Source organism: Xiphophorus hellerii, chromosome 18 (assembly GCF_003331165.1).
Source record: "Xiphophorus hellerii strain 12219 chromosome 18, Xiphophorus_hellerii-4.1, whole genome shotgun sequence".
NCBI classification, from domain to species: domain Eukaryota; kingdom Metazoa; phylum Chordata; class Actinopteri; order Cyprinodontiformes; family Poeciliidae; genus Xiphophorus; species Xiphophorus hellerii.
In genome coordinates, this window is record NC_045689.1 from 23,968,859 (window position 1) to 23,985,428 (window position 16,570).

Genomic DNA, 16,570 nt, shown 5'->3' on the forward strand with positions numbered 1-16,570 from the left:
CTGCCAGGTCTGACCGGCTTTCGCCCCCACCACCGGAGCCAACTCACCACCAGGTAGTGGTCAGTGGACAGCTCCGCACCTCTCTTCACCCGAGTGTCCAAGACATACGGCCGCAGATCCGATGAAACGATGACAAAGTCGATCATCGAACTGCGGCCTAGGGTGTCCTGGTGCCAAGTGCACATATGGACACCCTTGTGCTTGAACATGGTGTTCGTTATGGACAATCCATGGCGAGCACAGAAGTCCAGCAACAGAACACCGCTCGAGTTCAGGTCGGGCGGGCCGTTCCTCCCAACCACGCCCCTCCAGGTCTCACTGTCATTGCCCACGTGAGCGTTGAAGTCCCCCAGCAGAACAAGGGAGTCCCCAGGAGGAGCACTCTCCAGTACCCCCTCTAAGGACTCCAAAAAGGGTGGGTAATCTGAACTGTCGTTCGGCCCGTAAGCACAAACGACAGTCAGAACCCGTCCCCCCACCCGTAGGCGGAGGGATGCTACCCTCTCGTTCACCGGGGTAAACCCCAACGTACAGGCGCCGAGATGGGGAGCAACAAGTATGCCCACTCCTGCCCGACGCCTCTCACCTTGGGCAACTCCAGAGTGGAAGTATGTCCAGCCCCTCTCAAGGAGACTGGTTCCAGAACCAGAGCCGTGCGTCGAGGTGAGACCGACTATTTCTAGCCGGAACCTCTCGACCCCACGCACTAGCTCCGGCTCCTTCCCCACCAGAGAGGTGACATTCCACGTCCCAAGAGCCAGTTTCTGCAACCGAGGATCGGACCGCCAGGGTCCCCTCCCTCTGCTGCCACCCATCCCACACTGCACCCGACCCCTTTGGCCCCTCCCACGGGTGGTGGGCCCATGGGAGGGGGGGCCCATGTTTCCTCTTCGGGCTGAGCCCGGCCGGGCTCCATGGGTAAAAGCCCGGCCACCAGACGCTCGCCATCGTGCCCCCCCTCCAGGCCTGGCTCCAGAGTGGGGCCCCGGTGACCCGCGTCCGGGCGAGGGAACACCAAGTCCAAAGTTTTCCTTCATCATTGGGGTCCGCTGAGTGGTCAAGAAACGAATATGGCGTGCAGGCATGCTTTCAGAGAAGTCCGTACAGCATGACATGTTTGCTCTGGGTTCAGTTTTAAACAGCAGAGAGGTAATTCTGAACCCTGCTTTTTCTTAACTTCAGTAACAAACAATTATCCACCAATGCTAACAGTACTGGGTCTTAGCCAAAAAATAATTACGATGGGGTGATTTTCTGCTTTTCTGTGTACGTGAGGAAAGCAAATGTTTATGCTTTCCATATTATCTAATCTAAATTTAATCACGACATAAGATTGATAGGTTTGCTTAAAATTAATGTTGTACCAGGTTGTTCGAAGATAAGAAATCTCTTTCTTAAAACATTTTTAAATTTACTGGAATAATGAATGCACTCCCCATTGGTTGGATATATAATCATATTTACTCATACAACATTTGGTTACACAGTTACCAACCTTTGTATTTCTGCGGAGACCCCGGAGAATCTTTATTGTTTTGTGATCATCACTCTCATCTATGGAGTTGTCCTTCTGAGGTCCTCCGTCGTCCTGGCTTGTCTTTGGTGGACCACCCGTCTCATCATCACTGCCAAGAGAGAAGCTTGTCCTAAAACTGCTGAATTTTCCAAGCCGTTGGGACCTGTCTCTGTAAAGCTTGGGCTTTTCACCAAAAACGGACAGCTTCCTCCTGCGCTCCAGCGAGCTGCTGTCAGCTTCACTGTCAGAACCGTTTCCCGCAGCGCTTCCATTGGCATGACCTTTGTTGGCGTTGCGGATGGTGACAATCTTGCCCTGCGTGCTGTCAATAGGAACAGAGTAAATATTCTCCTCTTCAGTAGGTCGAGGTTTGCACACAGCATCCATAGGCTCTGCGTAGTCCGAGGGGTCGTAGCCTCCGTCGCTCCCTGGAGCCCAGGTGACAGTTTGGGGCAAGACGGGTCTGTTGGAGGTGCCTTGCTGATCAACGTAGGGTCCGAGATTTACTTTACGCACAGGCTTGGGCTTTACTTGTGGAGGCACCTTGTTATTTAGCTTGCTTTCAAAAGTACCAATATCAGAAATGACAGAAAATGTATCACTTGATTCCAGGTCTTGCAGCTTGAAACTTCCCAGTTGGGAACTTAGACTACCACCCTCCCTAAGTGTAGGGTAAGGTGGTGATGGATCAATATCATCCTCTGAGTCAACATGAATGTGAACTGGACTGGGGGACCCACAGCTCTCATTGGTACATGCCTCAGCTGTATTATCATACATGTGTGCGGCCTCAACAACATTGCGCTTCTCCATCACCTCCTGTAAGAAGGTGTGGAAAAGATCTATCTTGTGAAGTCCTCCTACTACCCCACCATGTCCGCATATTATTGTGCTAAATCTGGCACTGATTTCATGGGCCAGGTCCTCTCCCTGACAGATTTGCTCCTTAGCTGAATCAGAGTCTGACAACTCCATCTGACTCTCCCCTACTGCTAGCAACTGGACCGGGACAATGTCTTGGACCTCACAAAGGAAAGCACACATTGTCTCCATGGAGGCTTTACGGCGGGCAGAGTAAACTGCAATGTAGCCGTGGACCAGGCCTGTTTTTCGGAGCGAAAACGAGGAGTGGAAAGAGAGCAAAGACAGTTCAACGTTCTGTCTATGACCCCCAATAATAAGATCCATGAGAACGGATGTGCCGCTGCTATGGCTTGATGTAGGACGACAATGCTGGGGCAAAAGGAAAGGTGACAGTAGTTGATCTAAATCATATGTGTCCCCACACATCAGGCACATAACTATTCGGAGGTCTGCCTCATTACCTTGCTGAGACTGAGAGTCTCTGTAAGCAGGGGATAAAGGAGGTAATGTAGGGGAGCTGGTCCCAATGTTTCTCCGAGTTTCTAAGAGGCCTCTCAGCATCTGGTTAAGCTGTTTCTCACTGACATTGCGGCCATAACCCTTACCTGGGGAGGCTGGATCTAGGTAGGCGCATTGTAGCATTGCAGCTACCTGCTGCCCTTGCTGTATTAGAGTCTGAGCCGTTTCTCCTCCGATATCCCCAATGGAACCAACACCACGCTTAGTGACCAGAAGTAGGGAAAGTGGGAGTTGAGCTAAGCTGTTTTCCCTTTCTCTTCTGCCTAAGGTTGACTCTCTAAGCTTTTCTAAACTCTCAACAACATAAGAGAGGGATTCCTTTGAATTGTACAAACAAAGGCATCCATGTGGTGTGAAGGTAGGTGTGTGGAATGAGTTGACAGGCAGACGTACGTTGCCTTCTATAGGACGAAGTGTTAACTCATATATCTTGCCATCTACTACATACCTGTCATCACTAGAACATAATGCCCTGATCTCATTAGCCATTTCTCTGGCTAGTCCATCTTTCCCTAGGATGACAAGATTTATCCGTTCCGCCCTTCCACCTTCCAGTCTAGCACTGTCTGATGATGCGTATCTGGTAGGAAATCTGGAAGCCAGTATCTGCTCAATCTTACTGTCAACACAGTGGGGGCTGTTGGGGCAAGTATCTTTTGTAGGATGGTAGACAAAGTGTATGTGTTTCAGTACTAGAGCATCCCTTTCTGCCTGTAGCTTTTGTAGTGCTTTGAATCGCTGCTCCTCGCCCAACACCTCCTGAATGGCTCCCATTTTCTCTTTACTTGGTTTTGCATCCACTTCTAACTCATAAAAGAGCTCAGAGTATTCAAGAAGCAGTTCCTGAAAGTCTTCTTTGGCCCGGTCAATGATTTCCTTCTGATGTTTGTTGTAGATGTCTAAATATTCAGCTTCATCCAGCCACTGGTAGAAATCCTCATTCATGATAAAACTTCGAGCCTCTTCCCACGGTTTCCCTGGTGTGATGAAAGGAGAAACACTTAGCTTTTCTTTGAATTCCCATCTCATCTCTGCCCGTTTGCGCTCCTTCCTTAACTGATCCAAGTGGGTTTCATAGATGGTTTCAGCTGCTGGGGTCTCCAGCAGGTCCTGGGGGACTCGATCATCATCCATTTTATCAATGTGCGGTGTCGTCTCCCAAGGTGTGTCATCCAAAACTACAAACCACTGAGAGAAATCTCTCTTTGTCTCCAAGACCTTCTGAACTCCAGACCAACTCAAGTGGTCTATCTCATCCAACTCTGGTATTAGCACAGATAGGGCCTGTGGTAGAGTATTTAAATAGGCCTTCCTGCGTTTCTCTATGTGCTCTTGTTTTAGTCTGTGAACATGCTGTTGGAAAAGCTTCTTGGCCTTCGGCGTTCCCTCAAGAAAAACATAGTCCTTGTACTCAGGAGCTGTCTGCATGCGACGACTGACAACAGGCCATGTTTCATTGTGGTTGTTCGCAATTCGGGTGACCAGCCACTCATAACGGTCTTTTGCTAAGGCAATCTGTTGGCTCTGCTGTTTCAGAGCCTCAAAGTATGGTATAATCTTGGGCTTTCCCCTGCTCTTATCTATGAGCTGAACCAGAGTAAGGAATGCCAGGTCAACATTGACATTAGAGCGGGCTGAAGTTTCAACCACCTGTAGGTTCTTCTTGGCAAGAGCAAAAGCATGAGAGTCTTTAATGTAGCGCTCAACTCCTTCATCACATTTGGTGAGAGCCAATACTACTGGTTTCTTCGTTTTGGCTAGTTGATTATACAGATTGCCAACAAACTTCATCTGATCCTCAAAACTACGGTTCATACCCCTGCTTACATCAACACTGAGTAAGAAGCCATCCACTATAAGCTTGCCTTCAGGCATTTGCTTTTGCTCAAAGTCCTGCTCTAGGCCCAACTGATCTGTGCAAAAGTACATCAGTTTTTCAGCTGAAGCCAGCTTGGTGGAAGCTGCCCTCTTGATGTACGGCTGGAGTGCCGTGCTACGGTGTGGCTGGAATGTCTGATCATCAATAAACTCTGTCTGCTCCACCACATTCATGCGGCACTCTTGCCCCTCTTCTATCGTCCTACCAGCTTCTCCCCAGTATAGAAAATGGTCATTATTCACCACACGACCTCCAAAGTCACTGGTGCTCAAAACGGAGGTGTGATCCAGGTAGAAGTCATCTGCACTCGGCCGAACAAAGCGGTTGCACAGGCAGGACTTGCCCACGCCACACTGGCCTTTTTCCTTTTCTGTGCCAGACAACCCCACCACAACCAGGTTGTAGATGGGAGCCCGGGCATCTTGTTTTTTAGCCATCATCATCGCTGGCAGAAGCTCATCCTGCCATGCTGGCTGCAAGCTTCAGGGAGAGGAGGGGGCTGCCAGGGAAGCAGGGTTTCCATACAAAATGGAGCTCAATGAACTCTGGTCATGATCTGTAAGATATGAAGAAAGACAAAAGAAATACAGAAACTTAGTCTCTATATAAAACAACATCAAGAACAGCAATCCAGTGTGTGTCTCATTTAAATTCCCATTATGTGCCTAAATTTTGATATTAATGTTTAATCTCTGATCCTATTTTCTCTGTAAATGTTTCCTGAAAAGATTGAGGTCAGTGGCAAAGCTGGTGGAATGCAGCACATTATTTTGCCAAGCTTTAGTTCAGTGAAAGACACTTTCCCACCAGTTTTACTCATTCAATTTTGAAACTCCACAGACTGCAGGGCTTTCTCAAAAGCCTGGCTGATATGGCTGAAAAAAGTGTCAGAATATAAACATTTTATATCGGTCGATATCAAAAATGATCAATTTAGAGTTTGCTTTAAATATCTAAAATACTATAAATATCTTTTCTCTTTAATCCACAACTTCCTCTTTAACTGTATGTACGGTTTAGTACTCATTTTCTCCTTTTATTCCAATGCCCTCTTTTTTATTCTTAAGCAGTTTTGGGTGAACGGTGGTGAAACATACTGAGTCATACTGTGAACCGTGCAGACCCCGTCCCGTTTGCACTGACCTGCAGACAGTTGAGATTTTATAGTCGAACATTTGCCTACATTTCTCCTGACAAATTCCCACAATCCGAATGGATACTAGGAAGTTGAGGAACTAGTTGTGTTTGTGTGTAGTATGTGTGTTAGGACACAACGAACAGCATGGTTGGCCATGAATGAGTATAGCATAGTATAAGGTGAATCAGTAAATGTATGTACGGTTTAGTACTCTTGCAGCAGACAGACATGAATGTGCACAAAGGCCCCTACACACTTGTGGAAACAGGCAAACTAAGCTGCCTGCACCCCAAAATGAAAGAGACACACACACACACACACGCACACACACAAGAAGATGAAAGCAGATAAGTGTTCCAGTGCTAAAGTTACTAATTGGCCAACTAGGGAGAGCCATCTGCATTTTAAAAGGCAGCATTGCCTATTGGTTCACGTCTTCATCAAAAACATATTTTCCCATGTTTCTCATCCAATAGATCAGAGCTGAATAACATATTTATCTCAATTTGAGTGAGTAAACTGATGTATGGCAAGCAAGAAAAGGCATATATTAGCCAGACTGTACACAGAGGCCTGCTGTGAGGGAAAACTGAAGAAAATTTATTATAGATCATATCTAAAAAGAAATTAAGCGTTAAGGTTCGGGGATTAAGTTAATTGACAGACTCTCCATTAAGGGAACAATTAAAACTTTTCCTTAGCTGTAAGGCAGACATGAAACCCCACCAATCGATATAAAAACTAACATTACTTATAAAAGGCAACACAGATAAAAACTAAACGTTCTTACTGTTAGCCAAACAGTAAGAACATTGCGAATTTTCAAAGATGAACTTCAAAATCCAACACTTCTAATGCAGATGGGAAAACAATGAAAGTAACTGCCGTAGCCGAAGCAAGTAATGCTCTACAGGACGAGATCAAACAGTGAGAGACCTACTGTAATTCGCCAGCTGAACATTCTGTATATTCCTTTTCTGAATCTAATTTGAACAGGTGCTTATCAAGGTTCAAAGCTGAAAGTTTTTTTTAAAGCACCCCATCCCTGGTCTTTATTCGTTTCCATCCAGAGCGTGAAATAACATCACAGAATCCAGCGCTGGCATCAGCAGCTTAAAAGTGCACCTGTGTCCTGACCCAGACTTGTTCACATTACAAAGCAGATGGCCTCGACATAACTTATACTAAAGATAAAACATGACCTTTGAATATAGTCTACCACCTTAACAGGGCATGAATTTAGCCTGCTAATAATCGTTCTTTATTTCATCAGCATCACTTATTGGACAATATTTGCCAAATCTACAAAGCAAACATTCTATAGATCAATGATTTCCATCAAATTTAGTCCTGAATCATTTAAATGCTTTAACTCTCAGAATAAATAATTTTTTTTGTTTGATTTGGGTGTAATCTTTGACTGCTTGGAAATTAAAAGTTGTTTAATCTCCAACTTTTCTCTTTCTCTTTTGGCCAAAACAGAAACTATATGGAATTATTCCAACCATCTTCACAAAAATCACAGTTAGTTCCATCTGACAAAAAGCTGCCCCAGATTGTAGCATTACCACCAACATAGCTCATTGTGGGTAAAGAACGGTGACAATAATGTTGTAAATTTAATTTGTGTTTAATCTGGATATTTCACAGTGTCCCCATCTCTCTTTTGAGATATTTTGTTTCTTGCAAACCTACTAACTAATGTAACAACATGGAGAATACAGAAAGTAATTCCTGCAGTTCCCTCAGTGATACCTTCAGCCTCTCTGTAGCCTTGAGGTTTTAGTCACATCTTTTAATTAAGTTTGGAAAAATGCCTAATTTTTTGTGAAGTCAGTCGTCCCATATCTATTATTTCTCACTGTTAAATGGCAATATTGTGGATTTTTTTTGTATCTTCTATTGACTGGTGCTTTTGTGGGTAAAATTGTAACTTCATTACATTTTACTCAGACTCACCGACTGATGGAAGGTGTGCAAAGAGTTTCAACAATGTGTTAGTTTTAGAAATACACATTTATGAAAATTATAGCAGATAATAGCAGCGTTTCTTCACACATTTGTTTATTTTCCCTTGAACGACACACAATATAAATCACATTACACACAGACAAGGTTGTGTTAGGTTAATGTATACAATAGATTGTGCTTTTACCTTGCTGTGAGACTCTCCTAATTAAAACATTGTCAAGCACTCTAACCAACTGCTTCTCTAGCCTAACTATGCATTTCCTTCACGGTTTACACCAAGGAAAGTTATCAACAGGCAGCCTTCAGGACAGAATTCAATCATAAGTGATGTTAGGACTCAATGGTTTAGAAAATATCAGCAACAAATAATAAAAGGATATGAAATGCCTCATTAAATGCCACAGCGGAGCTAAATGGATGGAATCAGAGAATATAAAAGGACACGACGACTGTATTAGATGGCTTTATTCAACAGAATAGCCACTGGAAGTCTGAGTGCAACATTTCATAGACTAATTCGTCTGGAAAAAACATTCTCTTCCTCATAAAAATGACACAGAATGTGCATAGCTAATGCAGCAGTCCTGTCACATCCACGCAAACTGTCTCACAGTTCGCCCTGAAGTCTGGTGTCTGGCACGGGTGTGCAGCCACATACCGGTGTCTTCGGGCCTTGGAGTGTATAGGAGAGGAGGTAGGGATAGATTGGGACTCCAAGTCTGCCTCTGACTATGAAACATGTCGGCAAACACAAAAGGAGAAAGAGAGACGGGGAGGGGAAAGAGGAAGAACTGCAGGAAAGAGAGGAAGGCATTGGTAAAGTCAACACAGGGTGGGAAGTCAGGGCAAACACCGAGAGGATGGGGGTACGGAGAAGAATGGATATGGAGGAAGGGGAGAGAGGTCGGTGGTCTGGGTCAGGCGAGCTGCGTACTGGAGTTCCCCTGAGGGAAGATGGGCAGGCTGTGGCGAAGTGCTGGATGAGTTCTCTTCAGCCAGCGTTTGTCAAATAGTGAACGGCATTGCAGGCCAAACGCCGCACCTGATTTTAGTCTAGTCTTTTCCCTACCACAATTTTACAAAACAGTCTGTTTCAAACGGGTAAATCAAAAGTCTGAGCCTATCATCGAAGCCCCTTTCTAGGTCATTGGCTTTCTCAAGGATAAGAGTAGCCAAGGAAGACAGAATGCATCTGTGGGGTGTTTGAGTGCAGCCTGGAGCTAACGCTTGGGTGGCAGGGCGTGAAGTTCATCATTACACGTGCTACAAAGGGCAGCGGGAAACGAGACTGTTTTCACTGCCCATAGGAAAGAACAGGCACCCCTCGTGGGGTAGCTGAATTCCTCTTATTACAGAGTTTTAAGAGTTAGCAAAGGCGTGTTGCACAGAAGGTTGAAATCAGGGGCAGTCTTGATTTTGAGCTTTTATTGTGTTGCTCTGACAGCTGACTGGATGAGAGAGTCATGATATCAAAGGTAAAGAAAACCCAAGTTAAGTATAGTGGTTCAAAAGGAAGCTAGTGGTGTTTTAAATAACTTAAATACAGGTCTGTGTATTAAAAAAAACACTATAGGACTGAGGCCATCGGTTTGGATAATCATCCATTGCTAGAAGTCGTATTTATACATATTTATAATGTTATGCCTCTGAAAATAATGCTTTCTCTAGTAACCGAAATTCTACATAAACGTGAATTCTGTCAATTCTGTCTTGAACGCAGCATTGCAATTCTAATTCTCAGATATTCCAGCTTTTTACCAGCCTTGAACGCATCATCCCATGCAGGATGAAAGTCTCAAAAGTTGAAAGCACAGGCAGGATGATCTGTCTGCAGTTTGGGATTCGTACACGAGTAGTGTATTACGACTTCTGCCATTTGAAAAGCACAATTTTGAGAATCTGCTTACATGTATGTGAATGTTGAGATGCGCATTTATACGTTGCTTTACACACACTTGTGAATCATGTTCACAAATATAAGCATTTGATAAGATACAGATCTTATGGAATGCTTTTTGAATCTTTCTGAGACTAATTTAGCTCCATAGACAGAGCTTTTCAGCACCCTTTATGCCAGAAAAGTGTCTTATTTTGTAGAAACAAATTTTTGTACAAAAACAAAGGTCCCGGTAGGAATCCAGAGTATTAATGATGTCAGCTTGGAAGAAAATCTCTCTTTATTCCTAGTGAGAAACAAGAGTGACCAGCCCTCTTTGTTTGTGTTAAAAAATAATCACCTCCCCCACTGCATGATGTAAGTCCTTAGTCAATTGTACATCCATTCTGCTCCCCCTTATTATTTTACAAACATTATCCTCATCATATGGATTTCCCATCCCCATGTTTAAGCTTCTCCCACCCCCCTCCATTCTTACTCATCTCTACTTGCATGCCCCTTTTTAGGGCGAGGGCCGAAAAAGTGTACATTTGGGGGGAAAAAAGGGCCTTTTTCTAAAAATTCTGGAGGTCTAACCCTGGGTCGTAGGGTTACGGGGTCAATCTCTAAAAATCCGGTTATCCCTCGTTACCCCCGTGACCCACCCTACCGATTTTTAAGACCCCCGGTCTCCCCGTGAGAGACCCCCAAACAGGACAAACTTTTCACAAAAATCATGGATTTTGCTCCCTCGTGGCAAGATTCGCTGTAGTAACGTGTTTCTGCCACCAGAGGGCATCGTTGCCATCTCGGTGTTTCTCTCAATGGGGAAAACTGCCACTTGGGTACCGGACCCGAACTTGCCACTTGGGTAGTCCGTCAATGGGGGCTTGCCAACTGGGTATTCTTATCCATACAACTGACACTTTGTCACATTTTCACTCCATGGGGCTTGCCAAATGGGTGTTTATGCCTATGGGGGGGTTGCCACCTGGGTATTCGAGAACATGGGGTTGCCACCTGGGTATTCGTGAACATGGGGCTTGCCACTTGGGGACCAGGGCAGATCATGGAGCTCACTTACCCAGGGATAGGGCACCCAAAGCCCGCATGGAGGTTGGGTGACAGACCCCTTGGACCTCCAGAGAACCAGGGGGGGGACTCATGGAGCTCCTTTACCCAGGGACAGGGCACCATGGGGCTTGCCACCTGGGTGTTTATTGCCACTTGGGGGACCAACACTTAAGCACCATTCGAACCTGGGGACCCAGACTTAAGCCAAATGGGTGTTTAGGACTATGGGGGTCTTGCCACTTGGGGGACGGACCCACACTTAAGCACCCTTCGAACCTGGGTACCCCACACTTAAGCACCCCTACGCGGACTACACCCACCAGCCCGCACGGCCCAGAGTCTCGTGCCCCTGGTAAGGCTCCCTTTGTGGACATGGCTTGCCACCTGGGTGTTTATGCCTATGGGAGGGTTGCCACCTGGGTATTCGAGTACATGGGGCTTGCCACCTGGGTGTTTATGTCCATGGGGGCTTGCCACCTGGGTGTTTATGCCTATGGGAGGGTTGCCACCTGGGTATTCGAGTACATGGGGCTTGCCACCTGGGTGTTTATGTCCATGGGGGCTTGCCACCTGGGTGTTTATGCCTATGGGAGGGTTGCCACCTGGGTATTCGAGTACATGGGGCTTGCCACCTGGGTGTTTATGTCCATGGGGGCTTGCCACTTGGGGGACCAAGACTTAAGGACCCTCCGAACCTGGGTACCCCACACTTAAGCACCCCTACGCGGACTACACCCACCAGCCCGCACGGCCCAGAGTCTCGTGCCCCTGGTAAGGGTCCCTTTGTGGACATGGCTTGCCACTTGGGTTTTCGGCACTATAAATGCTCTGCCATCTGGGCACACTGACCCTGGCTTCCCCCGTGGCACAATGGTTAAGGCTGGTGCCTCCCACCCGGCAGAGCCTGGTTCGATACCAGCTTGGGACGCAGAGCTGCAGGACTTGCCATCCGGGTATCACTTTCAAATGCATTGATGCCAAATGGGAACCAACATTCACGGGGGCTTTAAGGGGGGGTCCCGCGCATTTATTGGGCCAAAGGTGGGCTCGGGTCATCACACACACTTGGAAGAATAAACGAAACCAGGCACAACCTCCTCTGATGACCCCCTGCTCTGGGGGGGCTTTGCCAAGGAATGGAGCACCATAACCCCGCATGGAGGTTGGGAGACAGACCCCTTGGACCTCCAGACAACCAGGGGGGACTCATGGAGCTTCTGTACCCAGGAATGGAGCACCATAACCCCGCATGGAGGTTAGGAGACAGACCCCTTGGACCTCCAGACAACCAGGGGGGACTCATGGAGCTCATTTACCCAGGGCTAGGGCACTGAAAGCCCGCATGGAGGGCAGATGAACCACCCCCATGGACCTCCAGAGAACCAGGGGGACTTATGGAGCTCAAGTACCCAGGAATGAAGCACCATAACCCCGCATGGAGGTTGGATGAACCACCCCCATGGACCTCCAGAGAACCAGGGGGACTCATGGAGCTCATTTACCCAGGGCTAGGGCACTGAAAGCCCGCATGGAGGGCAGATGAACCACCCCCATGGACCTCCAGAGAACCAGGGGGACTTATGGAGCTCAAGTACCCAGGAATGAAGCACCATAACCCCGCATGGAGGCTGGATGAAACAGCCCCTGGACCTCCAGAGAACCAGGGCACATCATGGAGCACAAGTACCCAGGAATGGAGCACTATAACCCCGCATGGAGGTTGGATGAACCACCCCCATGGACCTCCAGAGAACCAGGGGGACTTATGGAGCTCATTTACCCAGGGCTAGGGCACCCAAACCCCGCATGGAGGACAGATGAACCACCCCCTTGGACCTCCAGACAACCAGGGGGACTCATGGAGCTCAGGTACCCAGGAATGAAGCACCATAACCCCGCATGGAGGTTGAGAGACAGACCCCTTGGACCTCCAGAGAACCAGGACACCTCATGGAGCTTAAGTACCTGGACCTCCAGACAACCAGGGGGACTCATGGAGCTCAAGTACCCAGGAATGAAGCACCATAACCCCGCATGGAGGCTGGATGAAACAGCCCCTGGACCTCCAGAGAACCAGGGCACATCATGGAGCACAAGTACCCAGGAATGGAGCACCATAACCCCGCATGGAGGCTGGATGAAACAGCCCCTGGACCTCCAGAGAACCAGGGCACATCATGGAGCACAAGTACCCAGGAATGGAGCACTATAACCCCGCATGGAGGACAGATGAACCACCCCCATGGACCTCCAGAGAACCAGGGGGACTTATGGAGCTCATTTACCCAGGGCTAGGGCACCCAAACCCCGCATGGAGGACAGATGAACCACCCCCTTGGACCTCCAGACAACCAGGGGGACTCATGGAGCTCAGGTACCCAGGAATGAAGCACCATAACCCCGCATGGAGGTTGAGAGACAGACCCCTTGGACCTCCAGAGAACCAGGACACCTCATGGAGCTTAAGTACCTGGACCTCCAGACAACCAGGGGGACTCATGGAGCTCAAGTACCCAGGAATGAAGCACCATAACCCCGCATGGAGGCTGGATGAAACAGCCCCTGGACCTCCAGAGAACCAGGGGGACTCATGGAGCTTAAGTACTTGGACCTCCAGAGAACCAGGGCACATCATGGAGCTCAAGTACCCAGGAATGGAGCACCATAACCCCGCATGGAGGCTGGATGAAACAGCCCCTGGACCTCCAGAGAACCAGGGCACATCATGGAGCTTAAGTACCTGGACCTCCAGACAACCAGGGGGACTCATGGAGCACAAGTACCCAGGAATGGAGCACCATAACCCCGCATGGAGGCTGGATGAAACAGCCCCTGGACCTCCAGAGAACCAGGGGGACTCATGGAGCACAAGTACCCAGGAATGGAGCACCATAACCCCGCATGGAGGTTGAGAGACAGACCCCTTGGACCTCCAGAGAACCAGGACACCTCATGGAGCTTAAGTACCTGGACCTCCAGACAACCAGGGGGACTCATGGAGCTCAAGTACCCAGGAATGGAGCACCATAACCCCGCATGGAGGTTGAGAGACAGACCCCTTGGACCTCCAGAGAACCAGGACACCTCATGGAGCTTAAGTACCTGGACCTCCAGACAACCAGGGGGACTCATGGAGCTCAAGTACCCAGGAATGGAGCACCATAACCCCGCATGGAGGCTGGATGAAACAGCCCCTGGACCTCCAGAGAACCAGGGGGACTCATGGAGCACAAGTACCCAGGAATGGAGCACCCAAACCCCGCATGGAGGCTGGATGAAACAGCCCCTTGGACCTCCAGACAACCAGGGGGACTCATGGAGCTCAGGTACCCAGGAATGAAGCACCATAACCCCGCATGGAGGTTGAGAGACAGACCCCTTGGACCTCCAGAGAACCAGGACACCTCATGGAGCTTAAGTACCTGGACCTCCAGACAACCAGGGGGACTCATGGAGCTCATTTACCCAGGAATGAAGCACCATAACCCCGCATGGAGGTAGGATGAACCACCCCCTTGGACCTCCAGACAACCAGGGGGACTCATGGAGCTCAAGTACCCAGGAATGAAGCACCATAACCCCGCATGGAGGTTGGGAGACAGACCCCTTGGACCTCCAGAGAACCAGGACACCTCATGGAGCTTAAGTACTTGGACCTCCAGAGAACCAGGGCACATCATGGAGCTCAAGTACCCAGGAATGGAGCACCATAACCCCGCATGGAGGCTGGATGAAACAGCCCCTGGACCTCCAGAGAACCAGGGGGACTCATGGAGCTTAAGTACTTGGACCTCCAGACAACCAGGGGGACTCATGGAGCTCATTTACCCAGGAATGAAGCACCATAACCCCGCATGGAGGTAGGATGAACCACCCCCTTGGACCTCCAGACAACCAGGGGGACTCATGGAGCTCAAGTACCCAGGAATGAAGCACCATAACCCCGCATGGAGGTTGGGAGACAGACCCCTTGGACCTCCAGAGAACCAGGACACCTCATGGAGCTTAAGTACTTGGACCTCCAGAGAACCAGGGCACATCATGGAGCTCAAGTACCCAGGAATGGAGCACCATAACCCCGCATGGAGGCTGGATGAAACAGCCCCTGGACCTCCAGAGAACCAGGGGGACTCATGGAGCTTAAGTACTTGGACCTCCAGAGAACCAGGGCACATCATGGAGCTCAAGTACCCAGGAATGGAGCACCATAACCCCGCAAGGAGGCTGGATGAAACAGCCCCTGGACCTCCAGAGAACCAGGGGGACTTATGGAGCACAAGTACCCAGGAATGGAGCACCATAACCCCGCATGGAGGACAGATGAACCACCCCCATGGACCTCCAGAGTAGTACCTATGAACCACCAGCACTCAGACACTTAGCACACCCAGCTAAGCCACTTTGCCACGAAGGAACACCGGTCAGAATACCCAAGTGGCAGGCCTCCCAATCCCCCACAATGCCCGTGGACCACACTACCCATGAACCACCAGCACTCAGACACTTAGCAGACCCAGCTAACCCGCTTTGCCACCGAGGATCACCGGTCGGAACACCCAGGTGGCAGGCCCTCTGAGCTGAAACTGAAAATCTGACAAGATTCTATTCCTTATACAAGAGCTCCATCCAGGGGATTTTGCATGAACTGCATCTGCACCCATATGACTCCAAAAGTGCCCAAATGGCCCATTCAAAGGAATACCGAGGTGACAAATAAGCTCTTGCAGCCACTTAGGCATAGTGGCAGAACACGGCGGTGACAAAGCCTATGGGAGAATTTTGCCACTTCGGACCGTGACCCTAACCCTTTTCCCCCCTTCTCTCTGGAGACTTGCAGTCCATTAGTAAGACACGAGGGTCCTAAGCAAGGCATTGGGGCTCTGGGTGGGTGGGGTTGTTTTTTTGTTTAAACTGATACCACTTCCTGCTCAGACTGAGATCTCCCACTGGACGAGCAGATGAACAGAAAAATAAAGAAGGGATGGAAAAACACAACTTGGACTCTTAGAAAAGAGCGAAGACATGTTTGTAACACAGAAATGACTTGCAGCAGTCCTCTGTGGAGTGTAGTCCCTTCAGTTATTTATCTTTTCCGCAAATGCTGCACATCTATAACGCCACTCACCAAACAGGAAGTACAAATTTCCTCCCCATTTCCATTTCTTGTAAAAACTCATCAGGAGAAGCAAAATAAACACTAAAAATCTAACGGCTGCTAACGTGTTTCACATGTGGCATGGCAAATAAAATAAACCAAACAAACCACACGGGCATATCAAATTGTGACTATTTTTATACTGAAATATGACCACAAAGCTCCAGGAGAGCCAAATTCACATGGACTGCACAAAATTAGGCATGGACTAGTTATCAATATCAAGGGTGTCCTCACGTTTTTAAAGAATAATGGTCTAAAAAAAAACACACAAACACCTTCTAACCATTTCTGCAGTTTAGGCATTTTCATGAGAAGCCAGAGAAAGTGCTACAGGGAGTTTGTTTTTTTCTAGCTGCATGAAGCATAAAGTGATACAGCACTTTCCCTTCCCCCACTTGTTGCTGAACACTGCCAGCCTGCTCGCTGGAAAAGGCCTGCTTTATTTTTCCATGCACACGTGACATGTTGCCTCTACCTGAGATATTAGTCTGAATAATTTCACAGATAATATCAGTTTGTCAAGCTTGTGCTACTACATGAAGAGCACAGAGACAAAAGGTGTCATATGTTGCACA

General features: G+C 48.2%; 1 protein-coding gene across 1 annotated transcript in view; it reads right to left on the reverse strand.

The window, feature by feature from the left end:
* arhgap35a (Rho GTPase activating protein 35a) overlaps positions 1 to 16,570 on the reverse strand; it is an 82,448-nt gene that overhangs the window by 24,931 nt on the left and 40,947 nt on the right. Inside the window, exon 2 of the mRNA XM_032590409.1 lies at positions 1,496 to 5,334. Within this exon, the coding sequence (XP_032446300.1) occupies positions 1,496 to 5,221 (3,726 nt within the window). The 5' untranslated portion in view covers positions 5,222 to 5,334. The remainder of the gene's footprint in view (positions 1 to 1,495; positions 5,335 to 16,570) is intronic.